Source organism: Lampetra planeri, chromosome 73 (assembly GCF_965212315.1).
Source record: "Lampetra planeri chromosome 73, kcLamPlan1.2.h2, whole genome shotgun sequence".
Classification (NCBI taxonomy): domain Eukaryota; kingdom Metazoa; phylum Chordata; class Hyperoartia; order Petromyzontiformes; family Petromyzontidae; genus Lampetra; species Lampetra planeri.
The window spans coordinates 1519412-1542678 of record NC_136178.1 but is presented as its reverse complement, the minus strand read 5'-3'; the positions used below and the strand labels follow the sequence as shown (position 1 = coordinate 1542678).

The 23267-nt window shown below is 44.8% G+C and overlaps 1 protein-coding gene across 2 annotated transcripts; it reads left to right on the top strand.

Moving 5' to 3' along the window:
- The first annotated feature begins 12322 nt into the window (after positions 1 to 12322).
- LOC144737719 (uncharacterized) lies at positions 12323 to 22964 on the top strand. 2 transcript variants are annotated; one of them, XM_078620570.1, is made up of 2 exons: positions 12323 to 12969; positions 20762 to 22964. In XM_078620570.1, the coding sequence occupies exons 1-2, from the start codon at positions 12360 to 12362 to the stop codon at positions 21625 to 21627; spliced, it is 1476 nt and encodes a 491-aa protein (XP_078476696.1). In that variant the 5' UTR covers positions 12323 to 12359; the 3' UTR covers positions 21628 to 22964. The 2 variants fall into 2 exon arrangements, with proteins under 2 accessions (XP_078476696.1, XP_078476695.1); XM_078620569.1 differs by having other exon boundaries at positions 12323 to 13024; positions 20811 to 22964.
- Positions 22965 to 23267: the final 303 nt, after the last annotated feature.

Here is a 23267-nt window from a genome sequence, read left to right as displayed (position 1 = left end):
CTTCGCGAGGTAGCTGGAAGTTGCCGCTCCGCGTGTGAACTGAAATCCGAGGTGAGAAATTTTCATAGTGGTGGTGGTTGTCGTGGTGGTGGTTGTGCTGGTGGTTGTGGTGTTGGTTGTGGTGATGGTGGTGGTTGTGGTGGTGGTGGATGTGGTTGTGGTTGTTGTTGTTTACCGAGGTAGAGCCTCGCTCTCTCTCGTAGGGATGTCAATTGAGTAGCAGCGAGCGTAGAAGCGATGTCCAGGTTGGAACTTTACAACGCGGGGCCTTGCCTCCTGCCCTCGCCTGATCGCGTTTGCTTCAATTATCTCGCTTAGTTTAGCAATCTTTGGAAGAACGTAATAAGCCAGGCTATGCGTTAATTGTGTGTTGATCGACTCTCTGTGTTGTATTGCATTACCTTTCCAAATTTTACGAAGTTTGATTAAGTGTGCTCTCTCTCTCTCTGTGTCCTCTACTGCAGTCACCAAACCTCCAAATCTCTCATTGACACAAGGCCGTAATTATAATATGTTATAATAATTATAATATGTTATGATAATTATAATGTTATAAAAAATATTATATGTTATAATAAATATAATATGTTATAATAATTATACTATGTTATAATAATTATAATAATCAAATATGCAAAAAATGTCACCCCCCCCCAATATATTGCTATAAAAACATTTTTTAAAAATAATAATTGCGATGCTATGTTAATAAAAACAACAATTTGCTAAACCTTGGCCACGAAATCTGGACTTGTCTTCATATAACAATGCATAGATTTCTGTTTACATGATTGCGTTGTACTTCATGAATCCATAATCTCTGCCATTACATACTATGAAACAAGAAAAGGTAAAAAAGAAAAAAACAGAGCAATGTAATACAATACACTATTAGACACTATTGTAAAGAATACAGACAAATTACATCCCATGTGTTATTGAACTTTAAAAAATATTTAAGTCAGGAAATGGCAGGAAATTTAACTAATTTCATTAAATAGGAAATTAGTTTTCAAATTTAGATATTTTTTCTGGGGGGGGGGGACCCCAGACCCCCTGGAAGATTTGGTCCCCCCCAATGTTGACTCCATGGCTACAGCCTTGCATTGACATGCTCATTTCTCTACCCCCCCCCCCCTCTCTCTATTTAAGGCCTCGACACAGAGGTGTTGTTTCTCTATGTGCCTATGTGTGTGTGTCTCTCTCTGTGTGTCTTTGTGTCATCTCTCTGTGTGTCTATGTGTGTGTGTGTCTCTCTCTATTTGTCTCTGTGTCTCTCTCTATGTGTCTCTGTTATCTCTCCCTGTCTGTGTCTCCGTGTCTGTGTTTTGTCTCTCTCTCAAATTGAGCAATCTTTGGAAGAACGTGATCAACCAGGTGGGGTGTTGACTGTTATGTTAGCTGACTCTCTGTGTTGTATTGCATTACATTTCTAAGTGTACTAGTTTTGTTTTCTCTTTCATTTGTACCTGATGATGATTGCTTGTGTTGCTATCGAAACGTCGCATGCTATTATTTAATGTATTTATTTATTCTACGTGACTTTCCCGAAAGAACAAAAGAGTATCTTGCTTAAGTTTTAATTTCTTTTCACCTGGCTCGATACTTTGTAACTTTGTTTTTATTTTAAATATTCACAATTTTTTTCATTTTTTACCAGGCTACGCCCGCTTGAGCTGCTGTACTGCTCTTGTTTTCAGAAGCGACCTGCCCACAACAACAACAAGTTGAGGCTTGTCAACAGCGTGGCGGTGTTCACTCTAGACACGTGGTGGTGTTCACTCTGGACGCGTGGCGGTGTTGTGAGGGTGAGTGGTGAGGGTGAGTGGTGAGAGTGAGTGGTGAGGGTGAGTGGTGAGGGTGAGTGGCGGTTGTGAGTGGTAATTAGTGAGTGGCGAGGGTGAATGGTAATGGTAAGTGGTGAGTGGTGAGCGTGAGTGGTGAGCGTCAGTGGTGAGTGGTGAGTGGTGAGGGTGAGTGCTGAGCGGTGAGGGTGAGCAGTGAGGGTGAGCAGTGAGGGTGAGTGGTGATTGGTGAGGGTGTGATTGGTGAGGATGAGTGGTGAGGGTGAGTGGTGAGGGTGAGTGGTGAGGTTGAGTGGTGAGGGTTAGTGGAGAGTGGTGAGGGTGAGTGGTGAATGGTCAGTGGTGATTGGTTAGGATGAGTGGTGAGTAGTGAGGGTGAGTGGTGAGGGTGAGTGGTGGTTGTTACGGTGAGTGGTGAGTGGTGAGGGTGAGTGGTGAGGTTGAGTGGTGAGGCTGAATGGTGAGTTGAATGGTGAGGCTGAATGGTGAGTTGAATGGTGAGAGTGAGTGGTGAGGGTGAGTGGTGATTGGTCAGTGGTGATTGGTGAGGATGAGTGGTGGTTGTGACGGTGAGTGGTGAGTGGTGAGGGTGAGTGGTGAGGTTGAGTGGTGAGGCTGAATAGTGAGTTGAATGTTGAGAGTGAGTGGTGAGGGTGAGTGGTGAGGGTGAGTGGTGATTGGTGAGTGGTAAGGGTGAGTGGTGAGGGTGAATGGTGAGGGTGAGTGTTGAGAGTGAGTGGTGAGGGAGATTGGTGAGTGGTGAGTTGTGAGGGTGAATGTGGAGGGTAAGTGGTGAGTAGTGAGTGGTGAGTGTGAGTGGTGAGGATGAGTGGTGAGGGTGAGCATGTTAGTGGTGAATGGTGAGGGTGAGTGGTGAGTACAATCAATATGCACTGCTGTAATCATAGCAGGTACCACCACCACAGTATGTACTGCTCTCATCAGAGCAGGTACCACCACACTCGGTATGTACTGCTGTCATCATAGCAGGTTCCACCACCACAATATGTACTCCTCTCATCATAGCAGATACCACCACAATATGCACTGCTGTAATCATAGCAGGTACCACCACAGCAGTATGAACTGCTGTAATCATAGGTACCACCACAGCAGTAAACACTGCTGTAATCATAGTATGTACCAACACAGCAGTATGCACTGCTGTAATCATAGCAGGTTAGTGGTGAGGGTGAGTGGTGAGGGTGAGTGGTGAGGGTTAGTGGTGAGGGGTGATTGGTGGTGGTGAGGGTGAGTGGTGAGGGTGAGTGGTGAGCGTGAGTGGTGAATGGTGAGGGTGAGTGGTGATGGTGAGTGGTGAGGGTGAGTGGTGATGGTGAGGGGTGAGTGGTGAGGGTGAGTGGTGATGGTGAGTGGTGAGTGGTGATGGTGAGGGGTGAGTGGTGAGGGTGAGTGGTGAGGGGTGAGTGGTGAGGGTGAGTGGTGACCAAGAGTGGTGAGGTTGAGTGGTGAGTAGTACGGGTGAGTGGTGAGGGTGAGGGTTAGTGGTGAGGGTGAGTGGTGAGGGTGAGTGGTGAGGGTGAGTGGTGAGGGTGAGTGGTGAATAGTGAGTGGTGAGGGTAAGTGGTGATGGTGAGTAGTGAGGGTGAGTGGTTAGGGGTGAGTGGTGGGGATGAGTGGTGAGGGTGAGTGGTGAGGGTCAGTGGTGAAGGTGAGTGGTGAAGGTGAGTAGTGAGTTGTGAGGATGAGTGGTGAGGGGGATTAGTGAGTAGTGAGGATGAGTGGTGAGTGGTGAGGGTGATTAGTGAGTAGTGAGGGTGAGTGGTTAGGGTGAGGGTGAGTGGAGACAGAGAGGGTGAGTGGTGAGCGTGAGTGGTATTGTCAAAACCCACTGGGCTTTGACAATACCTTAGTATTTTTCGATTTAAAGCTTTCGTGACTGCAGGGATTCATCTTCTTGGTTCTTTCGGTAAAGTCACGTAGAAGGGAAGTAATAAAATAATAAAAATAAAACATAATAAAACAATTCTCACGACGTTTCGGCCACAACGCAAGCAGCCATCCTCAGGCGAAGAATGAAACACTCCAAGCTTGGAGCGTATATTTAAGCTGGGTTAGAGGGGGGGGAGGTGGGAAGAAGAGCGCCTAAACAAAATAATTTGCATATCAAGAGGAATTCAGCATATGGAAAATGCGTAGGAGGTGGGCGGGGGGGGTTCCAAATCAATACTGTGCCCGTGCATTATGCAGGATTAGCAGCATCAAAGGGGGGGGGGGGAAGGGGGGGAGCATTGACAAAGGAAAGGAATGTTAATAGTATGTAGCTGTAGTTACTAAACAACCACGTAAAAAACTACAGTATAAACTGCATGACAAACTAAAGCATAAACTACATAGCATCATCAGTAAACTTACTATACTCTACAATAAGCTGAGTTACTAACAGTAAGTAATACATGAAAAATTCTACGTTGTAAAAAATTATATAATATGCTTCCATCTAAACTTTATTATCTTACATCACACGCGTCTATACCGTACTATATACTTCCATAGGCAAAACCAACATTAAATTACATACTGTATTGCTATAAACCACCCTATACCTTATACATTTTTAATATAACACTATGTATTATTCTACCCACCCTAATGTGTATCAAAATGGTTTATTACGTCCTTCCAGTGATTGCTAAGCCAGAATCCATCTTCTCGGTTAAAATTGTCTCTGTGTTTGTAAATGTGGATCGCCTCATGTACGAATCTCTCATGATAGCCAGATGGCTTGCAGAGAACCTCTGTCTTGGAGAAGTCAATGTCATGTGAGCCCACTGAGTTGTAACAGTGATCTGCCACGGCTGAGGTGTTTGTCCTACAGTGTTTCAGGTCAGCTTTATGTTCACGGATGCGGTCCGAGACATGTCGTTTGGTTTCCCCAATGTAACTGCTACCACAGAGGCAACTTAGTTTGTAGACACCAGGGTACTGTATGTCTGGAACCACATCTTTTACAGACGGTACCAGATCACGGATTTTATGTACTGTGTTGATCACAAAAAAAAAAAAAAGATCTCCAAAATCCTGATTAAACACAAGATCCAGGTCCGATTCAACACAGTACATAAAATCCGTGATCTGGTACCGTCTGTAAAAGATGTGGTTCCAGACATACAGTACCCTGGTGTCTACAAACTAAGTTGCCTCTGTGGTAGCAGTTACATTGGGGAAACCAAACGACATGTCTCGGACCGCATCCGTGAACATAAAGCTGACCTGAAACACTGTAGGACAAACACCTCAGCCGTGGCAGATCACTGTTACAACTCAGTGGGCTCACATGACATTGACTTCTCCAAGACAGAGGTTCTCTGCAAGCCATCTGGCTATCATGAGAGATTCGTACATGAGGCGATCCACATTTACAAACACAGAGACAATTTTAACCGAGAAGATGGATTCTGGCTTAGCAATCACTGGAAGGACGTAATAAACCATTTTGATACACATTAGGGTGGGTAGAATAATACATAGTGTTATATTAAAAATGTATAAGGTATAGGGTGGTTTATAGCAATACAGTATGTAATTTAATGTTGGTTTTGCCTATGGAAGTATATAGTACGGTATAGACGCGTGTGATGTAAGATAATAAAGTTTAGATGGAAGCATATTATATAATTTTTTACAACGTAGAATTTTTCATGTATTACTTACTGTTAGTAACTCAGCTTATTGTAGAGTATAGTAAGTTTACTGATGATGCTATGTAGTATATGCTTTAGTTTGTCATGCAGTTTATACTGTAGTTTTTTACGTGGTTGTTTAGTAACTACAGCTACATACTATTAACATTCCTTTCCTTTGTCAATGCTCCCCCCCCTTCCCCCCCCCCCTTTGATGCTGCTAATCCTGCATAATGCACGGGCACAGTATTGATTTGGAACCCCCCCCGCCCACCTCCTACGCATTTTCCATATGCTGAATTCCTCTTGATATGCAAATTATTTTGTTTAGGCGCTCTTCTTCCCACCTCCCCCCCCTCTAACCCAGCTTAAATATACGCTCCAAGCTTGGAGTGTTTCATTCTTCGCCTGAGGATGGCTGCTTGCGTTGTGGCCGAAACGTCGTGAGAATTGTTTTATTATGTTTTATTTTTATTATTTTATTACATCCCTTCTACGTGACTTTACCGAAAGAACCAAGAAGATGAATACCTTAGTATCTGTATATATATGTAAGGTTATTAAGAAATATATTTTTCACCCGGGCAACGCCGGGTACTTCTGCTAGTATGTTATAATAATTCTAATAATCAATTATGCTAAAAATGTCCCCCCCAATATATTGCTATAAAAACATTTTTAAAAAGAATAAATGCGATGCTATGTTAATAAAAACAATTTGCTAAACCTTGGCCACGAAATCTGGACTTGTCTGCATATAACAATGCATAGATTTCTGTTTATATGATTGCGTTGTACTTTATGAATCCCTAATCTCTGCCATTACACACTATGAAACAAGAAAAGGTAAAAAAGAAAAAACAGAGCATTGTAATACAATACACTATTAGACATTATTGTAAAGAATAAAGACAAATTGCATCCCATGTGTTAGTGAACTTTAAAAAATATTTAAGTCATTAAATAGCAGGAAATTAGTTTTCAAATTTAGATATTTTTCTGGGGGGGGGGACCCCAGACCCCCTGGAAGATTTGGTCCCCCCCAATGTTGACTCCATGGCTACAGCCTTGCATTGACATGCTAATTTCTCTACCCCCCCCCTCTCTCTCTATTTAAGGCCTCGACACAGAGGTGGTGTTTTTCTATGTGTCTATGTGTGTGTGTCTCTCTCTGTGTGTCTTTGTGTCATCTCTCTGTGTGTCTATGTGTGTGTCTCTCTCTATTTGTCTCTGTGTCTCTCTCTCTGTGTCTCTGTTATCTCTCCCTGTCTGTGTCTCCGTGTCTGTGTTTTGTCTCTCTCTCAAATTGAGCAATCTTTGGAAGAACGTGATCAACCAGGTGGGGTGTTGACTGTTATGTTAGCTGACTCTCTGTGTTGTATTGCATTACATTTCTAAGTTTACTAGTTTTGTTTTCTCTTTCATTTGTACCTGATGATGATTGCTTGTGTTGCTATCGAAACGTCGCATGCTATTATTTAATGTATTTATTTATTCTACGTGACTTTCCCGAAAGAACAAAAGAGTATCTTGCTTAAGTTTTAATTTCTCTTCACCTGGCTCGATACTTTGTAACTTTGTTTTTATTTTAAATATTCACAATTTTTTTCATTTTTTACCAGGCTACGCCCGCTTGAGCTGCTGTACCGCTCTTGTTTTCAGAAGCGACCTGCCCACAACAACAACAAGGTGAGGCTTGTCAACAGCGTGGCGGTGTTCACTCTAGACACGTGGTGGTGTTCACTCTGGACGCGTGGCGGTGTTGTGAGGGTGAGTGGTGAGGGTGAGTGGTGAGGGTGAGTGGTGAGAGTGAGTGGTGAGGGTGAGTGGTGAGGGTGAGTGGCGGTTGTGAGTGGTGATTAGTGAGTGGCGACATTGAATGGTAATGGTGAGTGGTGAGTGGTGAGCGTGAGTGGTGAGTGGTGAGCGTCAGTGGTGAGTGGTGAGTGGTGAGGGTGAGTGCTGAGCGGTGAGGGTGAGCAGTGAGGGTGAGCAGTGAGGGTGAGTGGTGATTGGTGAGGGTGTGATTGGTGAGGATGAGTGGTGAGGGTGAGTGGTGAGGGTGAGTGGTGAGGGTGAGTGGTGAGCGGTGAGGGTGAGTGGTTGTTGTGAGGGTGAGGGTGAGTGGTGAGGGTGAGTGGTGAGGGTGAGTGGTGAGGTTGAGTGGTGAGGGTTAGTGGAGAGTGGTGAGGGTGAGTGGTGAATGGTCAGTGGTGATTGGTTAGGATGAGTGGTGAGTAGTGAGGGTGAGTGGTGAGGGTGAGTGGTGGTTGTTACGGTGAGTGGTGAGTGGTGAGGGTGAGTGGTGAGTTGAATGGTGAGAGTGAGTGGTGAGGGTGAGTGGTGATTGGTCAGTGGTGATTGGTGAGGATGAGTGGTGGTTGTGACGGTGAGTGGTGAGTGGTGAGGGTGAGTGGTGCGGTTGAGTGGTGAGGCTGAATAGTGAGTTGAATGTTGAGAGTGAGTGGTGAGGGTGAGTGGTGAGTGGTGAGGGTAAGTGGTGATTGGTGAGTGGTAAGGGTGAGTGGTGAGGGTGAATGGTGAGGGTGAGTGTTGAGAGTGAGTGGTGAGGGAGATTGGTGAGTGGCGAGTTGTGAGGGTGAATGTTGAGGGTAAGTGGTGAGTAGTGAGTGGTGAGTGTGAGTGGTGAGGATGAGTGGTGAGGGTGAGCATGTGAGTGGTGAATGGTGAGGGTGAGTGGTGAGTACAGTCAATATGCACTGCTGTAATCATAGCAGGTACCACCACCACAGTATGTACTGCTCTCATCAGAGCAGGTACCACCACCACCATCTCAGTATGTACTGATATCATCATCGCAGGTACCACCACACTCGGTATGTACTGCTGTCATCATAGCAGGTTCCACCACCACAATATGTACTCCTCTCATCATAGCAGATACCACCACAATATGCACTGCTGTAATCATAGCAGGTACCACCACAGCAGTATGCACTGCTGTAATCATAGGTACCACCACAGCAGTAAACACTGCTGTAATCATAGTATGTACCAACACAGCAGTATGCACTGCTGTAATCATAGCAGGTACCACCACAGTCAGTATGCACTGCTGTAATCATAGTATCTACCACCACAGTCAGTATGCACTGCTGTAATCATAGCAGGTTAGTGGTGAGGGTGAGTGGTGAGGGTGAGTGGTGAGGGTTAGTGGTGAGGGGTGATTGGTGGTGGTGAGGGTGAGTGGTGAGGGTGAGTGGTGAGGGTGAGTGGTGAGGGTGAGTGGTGATGGTGAGGGGTGAGTGGTGAGGGTGAGTGGTGATGGTGAGGGGTGAGTGGTGAGGGTGAGTGGTGAGGGGTGAGTGTTGAGGGTGAGTGGTGACCAAGAGTGGTGAGGTTGAGTGGTGAGTAGTAAGGGTGAGTGGTGAGGGTGAGGGTTAGTGGTGAGGGTGAGTGGTAAGAGTGAGTGGTGAGGGTGAGTGGTGAGTGGTGAGGGTGAGTGGTGAATAGTGAGTGGTGAGGGTAAGTGGTGATGGTGAGTAGTGAGGGTGAGTGGTTAGGGGTGAGTGGTGGGGATGAGTGGTGAGGGTGAGTGGTGAAGGTGAGTAGTGAGTTGTGAGGATGAGTGGTGAGTGGTGAGGGTGATTAGTGAGTAGTGAGGGTGAGTGGTTAGTGTGAGGGTGAGTGGAGACAGAGAGGGTGAGTGGTGAGCGTGAGTGGTATTGTCAAAACCCACTGGGCTTTGACAATACTTTAGTATCTGTATATATATGTAAGGTTATTAAGAAATATATTTTTCACCCGGGCAACGCCGGGTACTTCTGCTAGTATGTTATAATAATTATAATAATCAAATATGATAAAATTGTCCCCCCCAATATATTGCTATAAAAACATTTTTAAAAAGAATAAATGCAATGCTATGTTAATAAAAACAATTTGCTAAACCTTGGCCACGAAATCTGGACTTGTCTGCATATAACAATGCATAGATTTCTGTTTATATGATTGCGCACTAAGCCTGTAGCTGTGGCCTGGAAGCGTATTACTAAATAAGATACATTACAATTCCTTATAAGGGAAACAAACACTAACTGATTACTAATGTAGCATAATCACAATAAAACACATTCCAAATGATTACTAATCTACAACTCGCATCGGAACAATAGCCTGATTACTAATCTAGTATATAATTACAATCACTCCCCCCTGAATCTTTGCACCTGATGAGTTAATGAGTTAATGATGACGTCACTCTGCTGCTGCTCTATATAAGAACGGGAGACACAGCAGAGCCTCACCATTCTGGCGAATTGCCCGATGATGCTGGATGCAATTACCAGCGAAACGTCGTGCTCAAATTGTAAATGTTGTGGCTTCAACACACCGGTGGGCTAAAGCAGTGAACTATTTGTCTTTTGTCAACGTGACACTTTTTTACTGATTGGCCGTGTCGGGTGGTGGAGGGTTACGACACATTTATAAATAAACGCGATCTAAACCCAAAAACGTTGATTATGAATAACATTGGTCGCGAAAGCTACATGTTAAACTGATTTCTAAGTTTACTGGGTTTGTTTTCTCTTTAATTTGTACCTGATGATGATTGCTTGTGTTGCAATCGTAACGTCGTATGCTATAATTTAATTAATTTATTTTTTCTACGTGACTTTACCGAAATAACCAAAGAGTTTCTTGCTTAAGTTTTAATTTCTCTGCAACTGGCTCGCTACTTTGTAACTTTGTTTTTATTTTAAATATTCACAGTTTTTTTGCATTTTTTAACAGGCCACGCCCGCTTGAGCTGCTGTACCACTCTTGTTCCAAGAAGCAACCTGCCCACAACAACAAGATGAGGCTTGTCAACAGCGTGGCGGTGTTCACTCTAGACGCGTGGCGGTGTTCACTCTAGACGCGTGGTGGTGTTCACTCTCTACATGTGGAGGGGAAACCCGGGGATCGGGAAGGAAATCAACGCCACCACGGGGAGAGAGAGAGACACGCAGTCTCGGCTGTCCTCAGTGAATTACTTGTTGGAGTGAGGAAGCATTAATACTGAGCAGGTGAAGGTGGCCAGGTGTGGGTCTGGACACACCACCACCTGTGAACCATGCCAGTGTGTGACAGTGGTGGAGCCAGTGAGGGTGGGGTAGCACGTGCCCCCCCAACGATCTGATCGAAATCCATAATTTAGATCGGATCATTGGGGTTTATTAGTAACTAGCTTCACTACCCGGCTTCGCCAGGGACTTGGATTCTTGTCTTGGATAAATTTCACGTTTCATATTCCCTTATCTTTCACTGAAAATCCCTGAAAAAAATTGATGCTTGCAAGAAAGAAAAAAGCCGAAACACATCAATTTACCACAATCGGATGTTTTCACTCAAGGATATTCAACCTTAATCCACTTCTACGGAAGGTCGATTTTGGCAACTCGGGAAGGGAATGACGTGGCGAGCTGAAAATAGTCGCGTTCGCTTAGAAATTCCAGACTGCATAAGCTGTGAAAATTTCATGACGCCAGAGCTCAGCGTTGGAGAGTTTTTGCTGCTTCACACAAACAAACATGTAATTTCTGCTTTATATTTAAGATATGTATTGAAACTCCGAGAAGCCAATGGCTTCATCGGCCTGGAGGGAAGCGCCACCTAAAATCTCCCGGCACACTGAACAGCTGTAGAAGTACGGCGCGCGAAGAGCCATATGTATTCCTAGGTTTTTTCGGTAAAGTCACGTGACTTTACCGAGAAAAATCTAAGAATATGAATCCTTGCAGTCACGAAAGCTTCAAATCTAGAATTAAGAGCCATATGGTAGGGGTAAGCATTGCAGACCACTTAACTCAGTTGTGATGCGGGTTGACACCACATACTTAATGGTCATTTACCCCCCCCCCCCCCCCCCAAATACAAAAGTCTATTTTCATACTTTTTACATTGTGTACAGTATGGAACCTATCCACGTGCCAAATTTCAAGTGTGTAGCATGTTGGGAAGTATGCTAGACATTTATAACAGACACGTATCCGCACATTTCCTTTTTATATATATAAGATAAATGGGCATTTTGCGACCCCCAGCGCCACCGTGTGGCATATTATTACGTGCCAGGGACTTTATGAGAGGACAACAGTCCAAGTCCATAATTGGCAATAAGTAACGGCAAAGCAGTTGCAAGCGACTCGCAGAATTGTGCGCAGTTGCGTCTACAGGACACGACTTCCCTGAAGGCATCACGTTCAGCGAGCGCAATGCCGATCACACGCGTCGAATAAAAAGTCCTTGCTTACTAACAACTCCTTACTTACTAACAACTCCTTACTTACTAAGAACTATCATTTTTCATTACTGGAGGGGTTGCCCCCCTCCCTACCTGAAAATCCTGGCTCAGCCTCTTGAGTGTGTGACAGTGTCAAGTTTGTGTTTGCAGTAAAATCTATTAACTCTATTGAGCACGGACGTTATATCAAAAATATTTTTGTTTTCCTCTGGAACTCTTTGTAAGAATGGAGTCAGGAAGTTATCACAGCTCATGTGCAGCAGCTAAAGTCGGAACTGTTCATCACAGCAATCAAGGACATCTGTGCCTGGCTTTACACCTCTTAGTTACGATTGAACATTCATTTATGCATTTGTGCATAACACAAATATTATTATTTTCAACACCCTTTGCTATGTCAGCTGAATTTAGCTTTCATTAACATTCATTTTGAAGATACGAGGGCTTCCAGGCATGTTTATGACCATTTGCCCTCTAATTGTGTGCCATAACAGCCCGTGTGATGAATTTGGGACACTTTTTCACGCTATCATAAATATATGAATAAGTATAGATGTGTACGTCACGTGTTACTGTGTCTATGCATTGATACTGATGTGTAGATGGTGTGGATATAACGTTTTCTCTTTCTGCAGCTGTCGCTTCCTCTGCAGAATTGGTCTGATGGAGCAAAGGCACTCGGCACGTTTCGGTGCCAAAAGGCAACAATGCGACCGGTGTGCATACAGCACGGATCATACTGAACATTTTACACGGCACCAGAGAACTCACACAGGAGAGAAACCCTTCAAGTGCAGTGTGTGTGGGAAGGCGTTTTCACAGTCATTTACTCTTGTAACACACCAGAGAACACACACGGGAGAGAAACCCTTTAAGTGCAGTGTGTGTGGGAAGACGTTTGCACAGTCATCTCCTCTTGTAACACACCAGAGAACTCACACGGGAGAGAAGCCCTTCAGGTGCAGTGTTTGTGGGAAGGCGTTTGCAAAGTCATCTACTCTTGTAATACACCAGAGAACACACACGGGAGAGAAACCTTTCAAGTGCAGTGTGTGTGGGAAGGCGTTTGCACAGTCATCAAATTTTCAAAAACACCAGAGAACACACACGGGAGAGAAGCCCTTCAGGTGCAGTGTTTGTGGGAAGGCGTTTGCAAAGTCATCTACTCTTGTAATACACCAGAGAACACACACGGGAGAGAAACCTTTCAAGTGCAGTGTGTGTGGGAAGGCGTTTGCACAGTCATCAAATTTTCAAAAACACCAGAGAACACACACGGGAGAGAAAGCTTTCAAGTGCAGTGTGTGTGGGAAGGCGTTTGTACAGTCATCACATTTTCAAAGACACCAGAGAACACACAAGCATCAGAAGATCCACAAGGAGTGGAGTCTGAAATCAGCTTGTGAACGTCAAAGTGCTGCAATGAGCCCATCCCTCATCAAACAAGAACCGGAAGAAAATCCCAGCTTGGACACTTTTGAAGGTATCGAGGTGAAATATTAAGAGGTGAAGGTGAAATGTAAAGAAGTGATGGTGAAGAGCGAAGAAGTGAAGGTAAAATGTGAAGATGAAGATTCAACTCCAAAATCGGACGTTCACATCGATGGAGGCAACGTGAAGCAGGAGGAGAATTCTGACTGAGGCAGAGCGAGGCAACTCACAGCAGTTTGTGGAAGTGGAGGTGTGGGTGGACTTCCTCCGAGACAATACAAAGTCAAATGGTGACCCGGTAGATGCGTAAGCCAGAGACGATGTCACTCCAATAGATGCTCCTTTGTCACAGGCCTTTAATGACAAGAATGTGAAGCTGACCACTCAATTCCTAGGTTCAATCTGCAGGGTAAGAGCAGCCAGTCTTTGTGGACCTGTGGGTTGGGTAGATCTCTAACCAGGAGCGAGAGCCAATGAGCTCCCAAGCATTCACTATGTTATCATAATTGCATTTATATATTGCTTGCTTAATCGCCTCTGGCAACTCGGAGTTTTGTATCGTATCTCTTTTCAAACACTGGAAGAGCATCCCCAAGTAGCAGCTGCCCCTGTGTGGCACAAGGTGGTGGCCCTGCACTGGCCTGCATGTGGACAAGAGCCTGTCAGTAGGGGGCGATGGTTGATGTGGCATCTCAGTTGTGGAGTTTGTAGGTAATGCTTAGAATTTGATATATTTTGACCCCGACGCCAGCATGCAATGGCCTACTCGTTTTGAATGGTGCATTAGTATGTTGTACATACACTTGACTAGATTTTGCATATTTTTTAAATTAGCTGCTTGTTAATGCGATGTAACCTAGTGCAGTAATTCAATTTTGTTAACATGCCTGTCAATAATTTAGACCAAATACTTGTCTGATTGTGTGCGTACATGTAACATTTTGTCTATAAGGGTCAAACATTGATTAAGTGATGTTAGGACAAAGTGTGTGTTTTGCAAGTAACCTGTACAGATAACTCAGGTGAGACTCATTATTCTTGTGATACAGGTCAAAGGGTATTTTTGTGTTTTCAGGAAGCGTCTGCCTCTGGAGAAACTCATTGTCTTTGAAATAGCGAGCGCACTCGTATCATTCATCAGTTACAAGGCATACCACTCAAAAGTTACACGAATAGGAGATACATTCTCTACAACACGAATTATAATTTTGTATTACGTGTTGACGTAGATTTTGTCGAATTAGGACGAGAAATGGTCCTTTCTGATTAACGTCTAGATGTTCGGACCCATCGGTTGAAGCAAGCCTGACCGCCTGCGGTGCCCCTCACAACCATTTACGGCCTTGGGCCAGGAAAGTCACGAAAAAAATTCTGCACGAACGACGCATCCACGCAGCACCCGATGCTCCGTTTTGAAGTTTAAAAATGAAACCACTTTGAATTGTATTATGTTTTGAATTTGATAATTGTATTTCTTCATTAAAAGCTGATATCATTTTACATCTGGAAGACTTAATTGAAAACATTTCTTGTGAATTTTCTCTCGTCGTTAAGTAGATTGCCTTGCTGGGGATTCGGTTCGATGCGGACTTTCACCTTGTTGGGATCGCGGAATCGAGATGAGGTGACACAGAGCTGGTCGTGCGAGAAGACTGCCGTCTGCAGATCGATTCCAACGTGATCGAACGTCTGTCCCTGCGCCTCCATCGTTCATGCAGGGGGCGAGTCGGTTTGCAGCGCCCCCTGCAAGAAAACGACGGAAAGTGCAGCTTTCATCACAGATGAAGTTGTGTGCTTATATGAAAGAGTATCGCCAGTGGGTTTTCAAAGTACCTTCGTCTTACAGAAATCAATTTCGCATGAGCCCACCGCATTACAACAATGCTCAGCTGAGCGGGGTGAGCCACGGTGGGGGGAGGGGGGTCACCTCATCTTTGTCACGTGCCGTAGCTCGCGTAACTTCTGCCGCGACAATGTCTGGATGTTTTCGCCTGAGGACGACCGCTCGTGTAGCGATCGAAACGTCGTGATTTATTTATTATTATTTTATTTTTTCTACCTTCGTGATTTTACTGAAAGAACCAAAGAAGAAGTATGAAAGACGTCTTGTCTGCTGATCTTGTTCATATCCGTGTACATCGATATCCCACATTGCTCACACGTTCACACCACACACAATGAAATAAATAGAAACTAGAACGACTTCCGGGGATGGGCAAAGATCGAGGAATCTCTTACAATGGAGCGAGTTCAGTGTGTTCGAGTCAACATCTCTCTGTTCGCATCTGTGTCTCTCTCTCTGCCTGTGTCTCTCTATGTCGTCTCTGTGTTCCTCTTGTCTGTGTCTGTCCGCCTGTCTTGTCTGTCTGTGTGTGTCTGTCTATTAGCGTCTGTCCCACCAGAGTCAACGACTGTCAGTAGCAGCAGGCGCCCGTTCAACTCCCACGACTAAACGCCACTCAAACTTGCTCCCAACACAAAGACAAAGATCCCCCGTATAGCCTTAACAGACCGTAGGGGCAAGTGATGTTAGCGAGCACCTAAGACAAAGATCCCCTGTATAGCCTGCACAGAATGTTGGGGCAAGTGCTGTTAGCGAGCACCTATTAAGGGTGGGACGGCACACGAGGGGGTGGGTGGCCAGCACCACGCCCGGCCGCCTTTGTCTCCCCAGTGGCGATGTTGACACACCACTCCGGGTTCTCGTTTGAGGCCGAGTCGAGGTAGGGGAGGCTCAGGACCGGTTCAGAAAGTCGTCACTGGCGGTGTTGGCCACAAGCGGGAATGCAACTCGGCTGATCGGTGCGGAGCGCAGCGCTCACCACGACACTGTCACTCCCCTTCTTCTTGGTTCTGTCGGTAGTCACGTAGAATGGAAATAATAAAATAATAAAAATAAAACATAATAAAATAATTCTCACGACTTTTCGGCCACAACGCAAGCAGCCGTCCTCAGGTGGAGAACAGGTCTGTCAAGAAGACAGAGTCTGAATGACACACCCCATTCATTCAGACTGTCTTCTCGACAGACCTGTGCTCCACCTGAGGACGGCTGCTTGCGTTGTGGCCGAAACGTCGTGAGAATTATTTTATTGTTTTATTTTTATTATTTCCCTTCTACGTGACTTTACCGAAAGAACCAAGAAGATGAATCCTTGCAGTCACGAAAGCTTTAAATCGAAACTGCCGCTCCCCTCCTGTAAACAAACTTGAACTCCGACCCCGCTCTCTGACGTCACCGCCCAGCGTGACCTCACTGGCATCAAACGCCTGGGGGCGGTGTGCCTCGCTAGTGACGTCATGTCACCCACCCCCGGTGAGTGGCGGCTCATTAACATAAGGTTTTCGTGAAAGTCGTCGCGAGTTTATTGCGACGTGTTCAGCATCTGTGCCCCATCCCTCCACGTGTGAGCCGGGCTCATTTACATAATTTATTTAAGTTACAGAGCCGCTCATTGCGGAAAGGAGTGCCTTGTACCCCGGAAGTGACGTCACGGCTTGCTGCGCGTGGCGTTGCGAGGTAGCTGGAAGTTGCCGCTCCGCGTGTGAACTGAAATCCGAGGTGAGAAATTTTCATCGTGGTGGTGGTTGTTGTGGTGGTTGTTGTGGTGGTCGTTGTGGTGGTGGTGGTCGTGGTGGTGTTGTGGTGGTGGTGGTTGTGGTGGTGGTTATGGTGGTGGTGATGATGATGGTGGTGGTGGTTGTTGTGGTTGCGGTGGTTGTGGTGGTAGTTGTGGTTGTTGTTGTGTACCGAGGTAGAGCCTCGCTCTTTCTCTCGTAGGGATGTCAATTGAGTAGCAGCGAGCATGGAAGCGATGTCCAGGTTGGAACTTTACAACGCGGGGCCTTACCTCCTGCCCTCGCCTGATCGCGTTTGCTTCAATTATCTCGCTTAGTTTAGCAATCTTTGGAAGAACGTAATCAGCCAGGCTATGCATTAATTGTGTGTTGACAAACTCGGTGTTGCATTGCATTACATTTCCAAACTTTTACATAGTTTGTTTGATTAAGTGTGCTCTCTTTCTGTGCAGTCACCAAACCTCCAAATCTCTCATTGACACGTAATATGTTATAATAATTATAATGTTATTATAATATTATAATAATTATAATTTGTTATAATAATTATAACAATCAAATATGCCCCTCCAATGTATTGTTATAAAAATCTTCTTAAAAAATAATAATTGCGATGCTATGTTAATAAAAACAATTTGCTAAACCTTGGCCACGAAATCTGGACTTGTCTTCATATAACAATGCATAGATTTCTTTTTATATGATTGCGTTGTACTTTATGCATCCCTAATCTCTGCCATTACACACTATGAAACAAGAAAAGGTAAAAAAGAAAAAAACAGAGCAATGTAATACAATACACTATTAGACATTATTGTAAAGAATAAAGACAAATTCCATCCCATGTGTTAGTGAACTTTAAAAAATATTTAAGTCAGGATATGGCAGGAAATTAGTTTTCAAATTTAGATATTTTTCTGGGGGGGGGGACCCCAGACCCCCTGGAAGATTTGGTCCCCCCCAATGTTGACTCCATGGCTACAGCCATGCATTGACATGCTAATTTCTCTACCCCCCCTCTCTCTCTATTTAAGGCCTCGACACAGAGGTGTTGTTTCTCTATGTGCCCATGTGTGTGTGTCTCTCTGTGTGTCTTTGTGTCATCTCTCTCTGCTTATGTGTCTGTCTATGTGTCTCCGTGTCTGTGTTTTGTCTCTTTCTCCAATTGAGAAATCTTTGGAAGAACGTAATTAATCAGGTGGGGTGTTGACTGTTGTGTTACCCGACTCTCTGTGGTATTGCATTACATTTCTAAGTTTACTGGGTTTGTTTTCTCTTTAATTTGTACCTGATGATGATTGCTTGTGTTGCAATCGTAACGTCGTATGCTATAATTTAATTAATTTATTTTTTTCTACGTGACTTTACCGAAATAACCAACGAGTTTCTTGCTTAAGTTTTAATTTCTCTGCACCTGGCTCGCTACTTTGTAACTTTGTTTTTATTTTAAATATTCACAGTTTTTTTGCATTTTTTAACAGGCCACGCCCGCTTGAGCTGCTGTACCACTCTTGTTCCAAGAAGCGACCTGCCCACAACAACAACAACAAGGTGAGGCTTGTCAAAAGCGTGGCGGTGTTCACTCTAGACATGTGGTGGTGTTCACTCTAGACGCGTGGTGGTGTTCACTCTAGACGCGTGGTGGTGTTCACTCTCTACATGTGGAGGGGAAACCCGGGGATTGGGAAGAAAATCAACGCCACCACGGGGAGAGAGAGAGAGAGACACGCAGTTTTTGCCGCTTGCGCACAATCGCTCCATTGTGTTGGCGTGTGCAGTAATTGGCCGCTTGGGCACAAGCGCTTCCACGTCCATCGCCCACCCCTTTTGGCCTCGCCCCCCCTCCCTCCCGATACGTTCCTTTCATTGGCTACCATAGTCTGATGAGCTCCCCCCCCTTCTCCCTCCCCCCTCAACTCGCTTTTAAAGGATTACATCTTGAATCATTGCCTCACTTGATACAGCTAATCTGGCTGTGACGGTCCCACCTGATGACGGAGACTTGTGTTGCCTCCGAAACGTCGTGATTTTTGTTTTTATTTTATCTTACTTTCTACGTGACTTTACCGAAAAAACCTAAGAAGAGACACGCAGTCTCGGCTGTGTTGATTGATCCTCAATGAATTACTTGTTGGAGTGAGGAAGCATTAATACTGAGCAGGTGAAGGTGGCCAGGTGTGGGTCTGGACACACCACCACCTGTGAACCATGCCAGTGTGTGACAGTGGTGGAGCCAGTGAGGGTGGGGTAGCACGTGCCCCCCCAACGATCTGATCGAAATCCATAATTTAGATCGGATCATTGGGGTTTATTAGTAACTAGCTTCACTGCCCGGCTTCGCCAGGGACTTGGATTCTTGTCTTGGATAAATTTCAAATTTCATATTCCCTTATCTTTCACTGAAAATCCCTGAAAAAAATTGATGCTTGCAAGAAAGAAAAAAGCTGAAACACATCAATTTACCACAATCGGATGTTTTCACTCAAGGATATTCAACCTTAATCCACTTCTACGGAAGGTCGATTTTGGCAACTCGGGAAGGGAATGACGTGGTGAGCTGAAAATAGTCGCGTTCGCTTAGAAATTCCAGACGGCATAAGCTGTGAAAATTTCATGACGCCAGAGCTCAGCGTTGGAGAGTTTTTGCTGCTTCACACAAACAAACAGATGTAATTTCTGCTTTATATTTAAGATAGCATTTGTACCCGTTCTTCGCACGGATATGTATTGAAACTCCGAGAAGCCAATTGCTTCATCGGCCTGGAGGGAAGCGCCACCTAAAATCTCCCGGGACACTGAACAGCTGTAGAAGTACGGCGCGCGAAGAGCCATATGGTAGGGGTAAGCATTGCAGACCGCTTAACTCAGTTGTGATGCGGGTTGACACCACATACTTAATGGTCATTTACCCCCCCCCCCCCCCCCAAAAATACAAAAGTCTATTTTTATACTTTTTACATTGTGTACAGTATGGAACCTATCCACATGCCAAATTTCAAGTGTGTAGCATGTTGAGAAGTATGCTAGACATTTATAACAGACACACGTATCCACACATTTCCTTTATATATATATAAGATAAATGGGCATTTTGCAACCCCCACCGCGTGGGATATTATTACGTGCCAGGGACTTTATGAGAGGACAACAGTCCAAGTCCATAATTGGCAATAAGTAACGGCAAAGCATTTGCAAGCGACTCAGAATTGTGCGCAGTTGCGTCTACAGGACACGACTTCCCTGAAGGCATCACGTTCAGCGAGCGCAATGCTGATCACACGCGTCGAATAAAAAGCAAGGGACAAGTCCTTGCTTACTAACAACTCCTACTTACTAACAACTCCTTACTTACTAACAACTATCATTTTTCATTGCTGGAGGGGTTGCCCCCCCCCCTACCTGAAAATCCTGGCTCAGCCTCTGAGTGTGTGACAGTGTCAAGTTTGTGTTTGCAGTAAAGTCTATTAACTCTATTGAGCACGGACGTAATATCAAAACAGTTGTTTATTTTTGTTTTCCTCTGGAACTCTTTGTAAGAATGGAGTCAGAAGTTATCACAGCACACGTGCAGCAGCTAAAGTCGGAACTGTTCATCACAGCAATCAAGGACATCTGTGCCTGGCTTTACATCTCTTAGTTGCGATTGAACATTCATTTATGCATTTGTGCATAACACAAATATTATTATTTTCAACACCCTTTGCTTTGTCAGCTGAATTTAGCTTTCATAAACATTTATTTTGGGGCCAGACAGCCAATATTGTGTGCTTGGAGTTTTGGGTTAACATTCATTTTGAAGATACAAGGGCTTCCAGGCATGTTTATGACCATTTGCCCTCTCATTGTGTGCCATAACAGCCCGTGTGATGAATTTGGGACACGTTTTCACGCTATAATAAATATATGAATAAGTATAGACGTGTACGTCACGTGTTACTGTGTATATGCATTGATACTGATGTGTAGATAGTGTGGATATAACGTTTTCTCTTTCTGCACCTGTCGCTTCCTCTGCAGAATTGGTCTGATGGAGCAAAGGCACTCAGCACGTTTAGGTGCAAAAAGGCAACAATGCGACCGGTGTGCATACAGCACGGATCGTACTGAACATTTTACACGGCACCAGAGAACTCACACAGGAGAGAAACCCTTCAAGTGCAGTGTGTGTGGGAAGGCGTTTTCACAGTCATCTACTCTTGTAACACACCAGAGAACACACACGGGAGAGAAACCCTTCAAGTGCAGTGTGTGTGGGAAGACGTTTGCACAGTCATCTCGTCTTGTAACACACCAGAGAACTCACACGGGAGAGAAACCCTTCAAGTGCAGTGTTTGTGGGAAGGCGTTTGCAAAGTCATCTACTCTTGTAATACACCAGAGAACACACACGGGAGAGAAACCTTTCAAGTGCAGTGTGTGTGGGAAGGCGTTTGCACAGTCATCAAATTTTCAAAAACACCAGAGAACACACACGGGAGAGAAGCCCTTCAGGTGCAGTGTTTGTGGGAAGGCGTTTGCAAAGTCATCTACTCTTGTAATACACCAGAGAACACACACGGGAGAGAAACCTTTCAAGTGCAGTGTGTGTGGGAAGGCGTTTGCACAGTCATCAAATTTTCAAAGACACCAGAGAACACACAAGCATCAGAAGATCCACAAGGAGTGGAGTCTGAAATCAGCTTGTGAACGTCAAAGTGCTGCAATGAGCCCATCCCTCATCAAACAAGAACCGGAAGAAAATCCCAGCTTGGACACTTTTAAAGATAACGAGGTGAAATATGAAGAAGTGAAGGTGAAATGTGAAGAAGTGATGGTGAAGAGCCAAGAAGTGAAGGTAATATTTGAAGATGAAGATTTAACTCTAAAATCGGACCTTCACATCGATGGAGGCAACGTGAAGCAGGAGGAGAATTCTGACTGAGGCAGAGCGAGGCAACTCCCAGCAGTTTGTGGAAGTGGAGGTGTGGTTGGACTTCCTCCGAAACAATACAAAGTCAAATGGAGACCCGGGAGATGTGTAAGCCTGAGACGATGTCGCTCCAATCGATGCACCTTTGTCACAGGCCTTTAATGATAAGAATGTGAAGCTGACCACTCAATTCCTAGGTTCAATCTGCAGGGTAAGAGCGGCCAGTCTTTGTGGACCTGTGGGTTGGGTAGATCTCTAACCAGGAGCGAGAGCCAATAAGCTCCCAAGCATTCACTATGTTATCATAAATGCATTTATATATTGCTTGCTTAATCGCCTCTGGCAACTCGGAGTTTTGTATCGTATCTCTTTTCAAACACTCGAAGAGCATCCCCCCAAGTAGCAGCTGCCCCTGTGTGGCACAAGGTGGTGGCCCTGCACCCGCCCTGCATGTGGACAAGAGCCTGTCAGATAGTTGATGTGGCATCTCAGTTGTGGAGTTTGTAGGTAATGCTTAGAATTTGATATATTTTGACCCAGACGCCAGCATGCAATGGCCTACTCGTTTTGAATGGTGCATTAGTGTGTTGTACATACACTTAAGCAGATTTTGCATATTTTTTTTAAATTAGCTGCTTGTTAATGCGATGTAACCTAGTGCAGTAATTAAATTTTGTTAACATGCCTGTCAATAATTTAGACTGAATACTTGTCTGATTGTGTGCGTACATGTAACATTTTGTCTATAAGGGTCAAACGTTGATTAAGTGATGTTAGGACAAAGTGTGTGTTTGGCAAGTAACCTGTACAGATCACTCAGGTGAGACTCATTGTTGTTGTGATACAGGCCAAAGGGTATTTTTGTGTTTTCAGGAAGCGTCTGCCTCTGGAGCAACTCATTGTCTTTAAAATAGCGAGCACACTCAGATCATTCATCAGTTACAAGGCATACCTGCGGTCAGAGGTGTGGACTCGAGTCATGTGACTTGGACTCGAGTCAGACTCGAGTCATGAATTTGATGACTTGCGACTCGACTTGGACTTGCATAACAATGACTTTGTCCCACCTATGAGATGTGGACTCGAGTCATGTGACTTGGACTCGAGTCAGACTCGAGTCATGAATTTGATGACTTGCGACTCGACTTGGACTTGCATAACAATGACTTTGTCCCACCTCTGCCTGCGGTGCCCCTCACAACCATTTACGGCCTTGGGCCAGGAAAGTCACGAAAATGTTTTCACACGAACGACGCATCCACGCAAGCTCCAGATTCTCCGTTTTGAAGTTTGAAAATGAAACAACTGAATTGTATTATGTTTTGAATTAGATAATTGTATTTCTTCATTAAAAGCGTATTCATTGAAAACGATATTTCGTGTGAATTTTCTCTCGTCGTTAAGTAGATGGCCTTGCCGGGGATTCGGTTCTAAGCGGACTTTCACCTTGTTGGGATCACGGGATCGAAATGAGGTGACACAGAGCTGGCCGTGTGAGAAGACCACCGTCTGCAGATCGATTCCAACGTGATCTAACGTCTGTCCCTGCGCCTCCGTCGTTCATGCAGGGGGCGCGTAGGTTTGCAGCGCTCCCTGCATGAAAGCGATGGAAAGTGCAGCGTTCGTCACAGATAAATGAAGTCGTGTGCTCA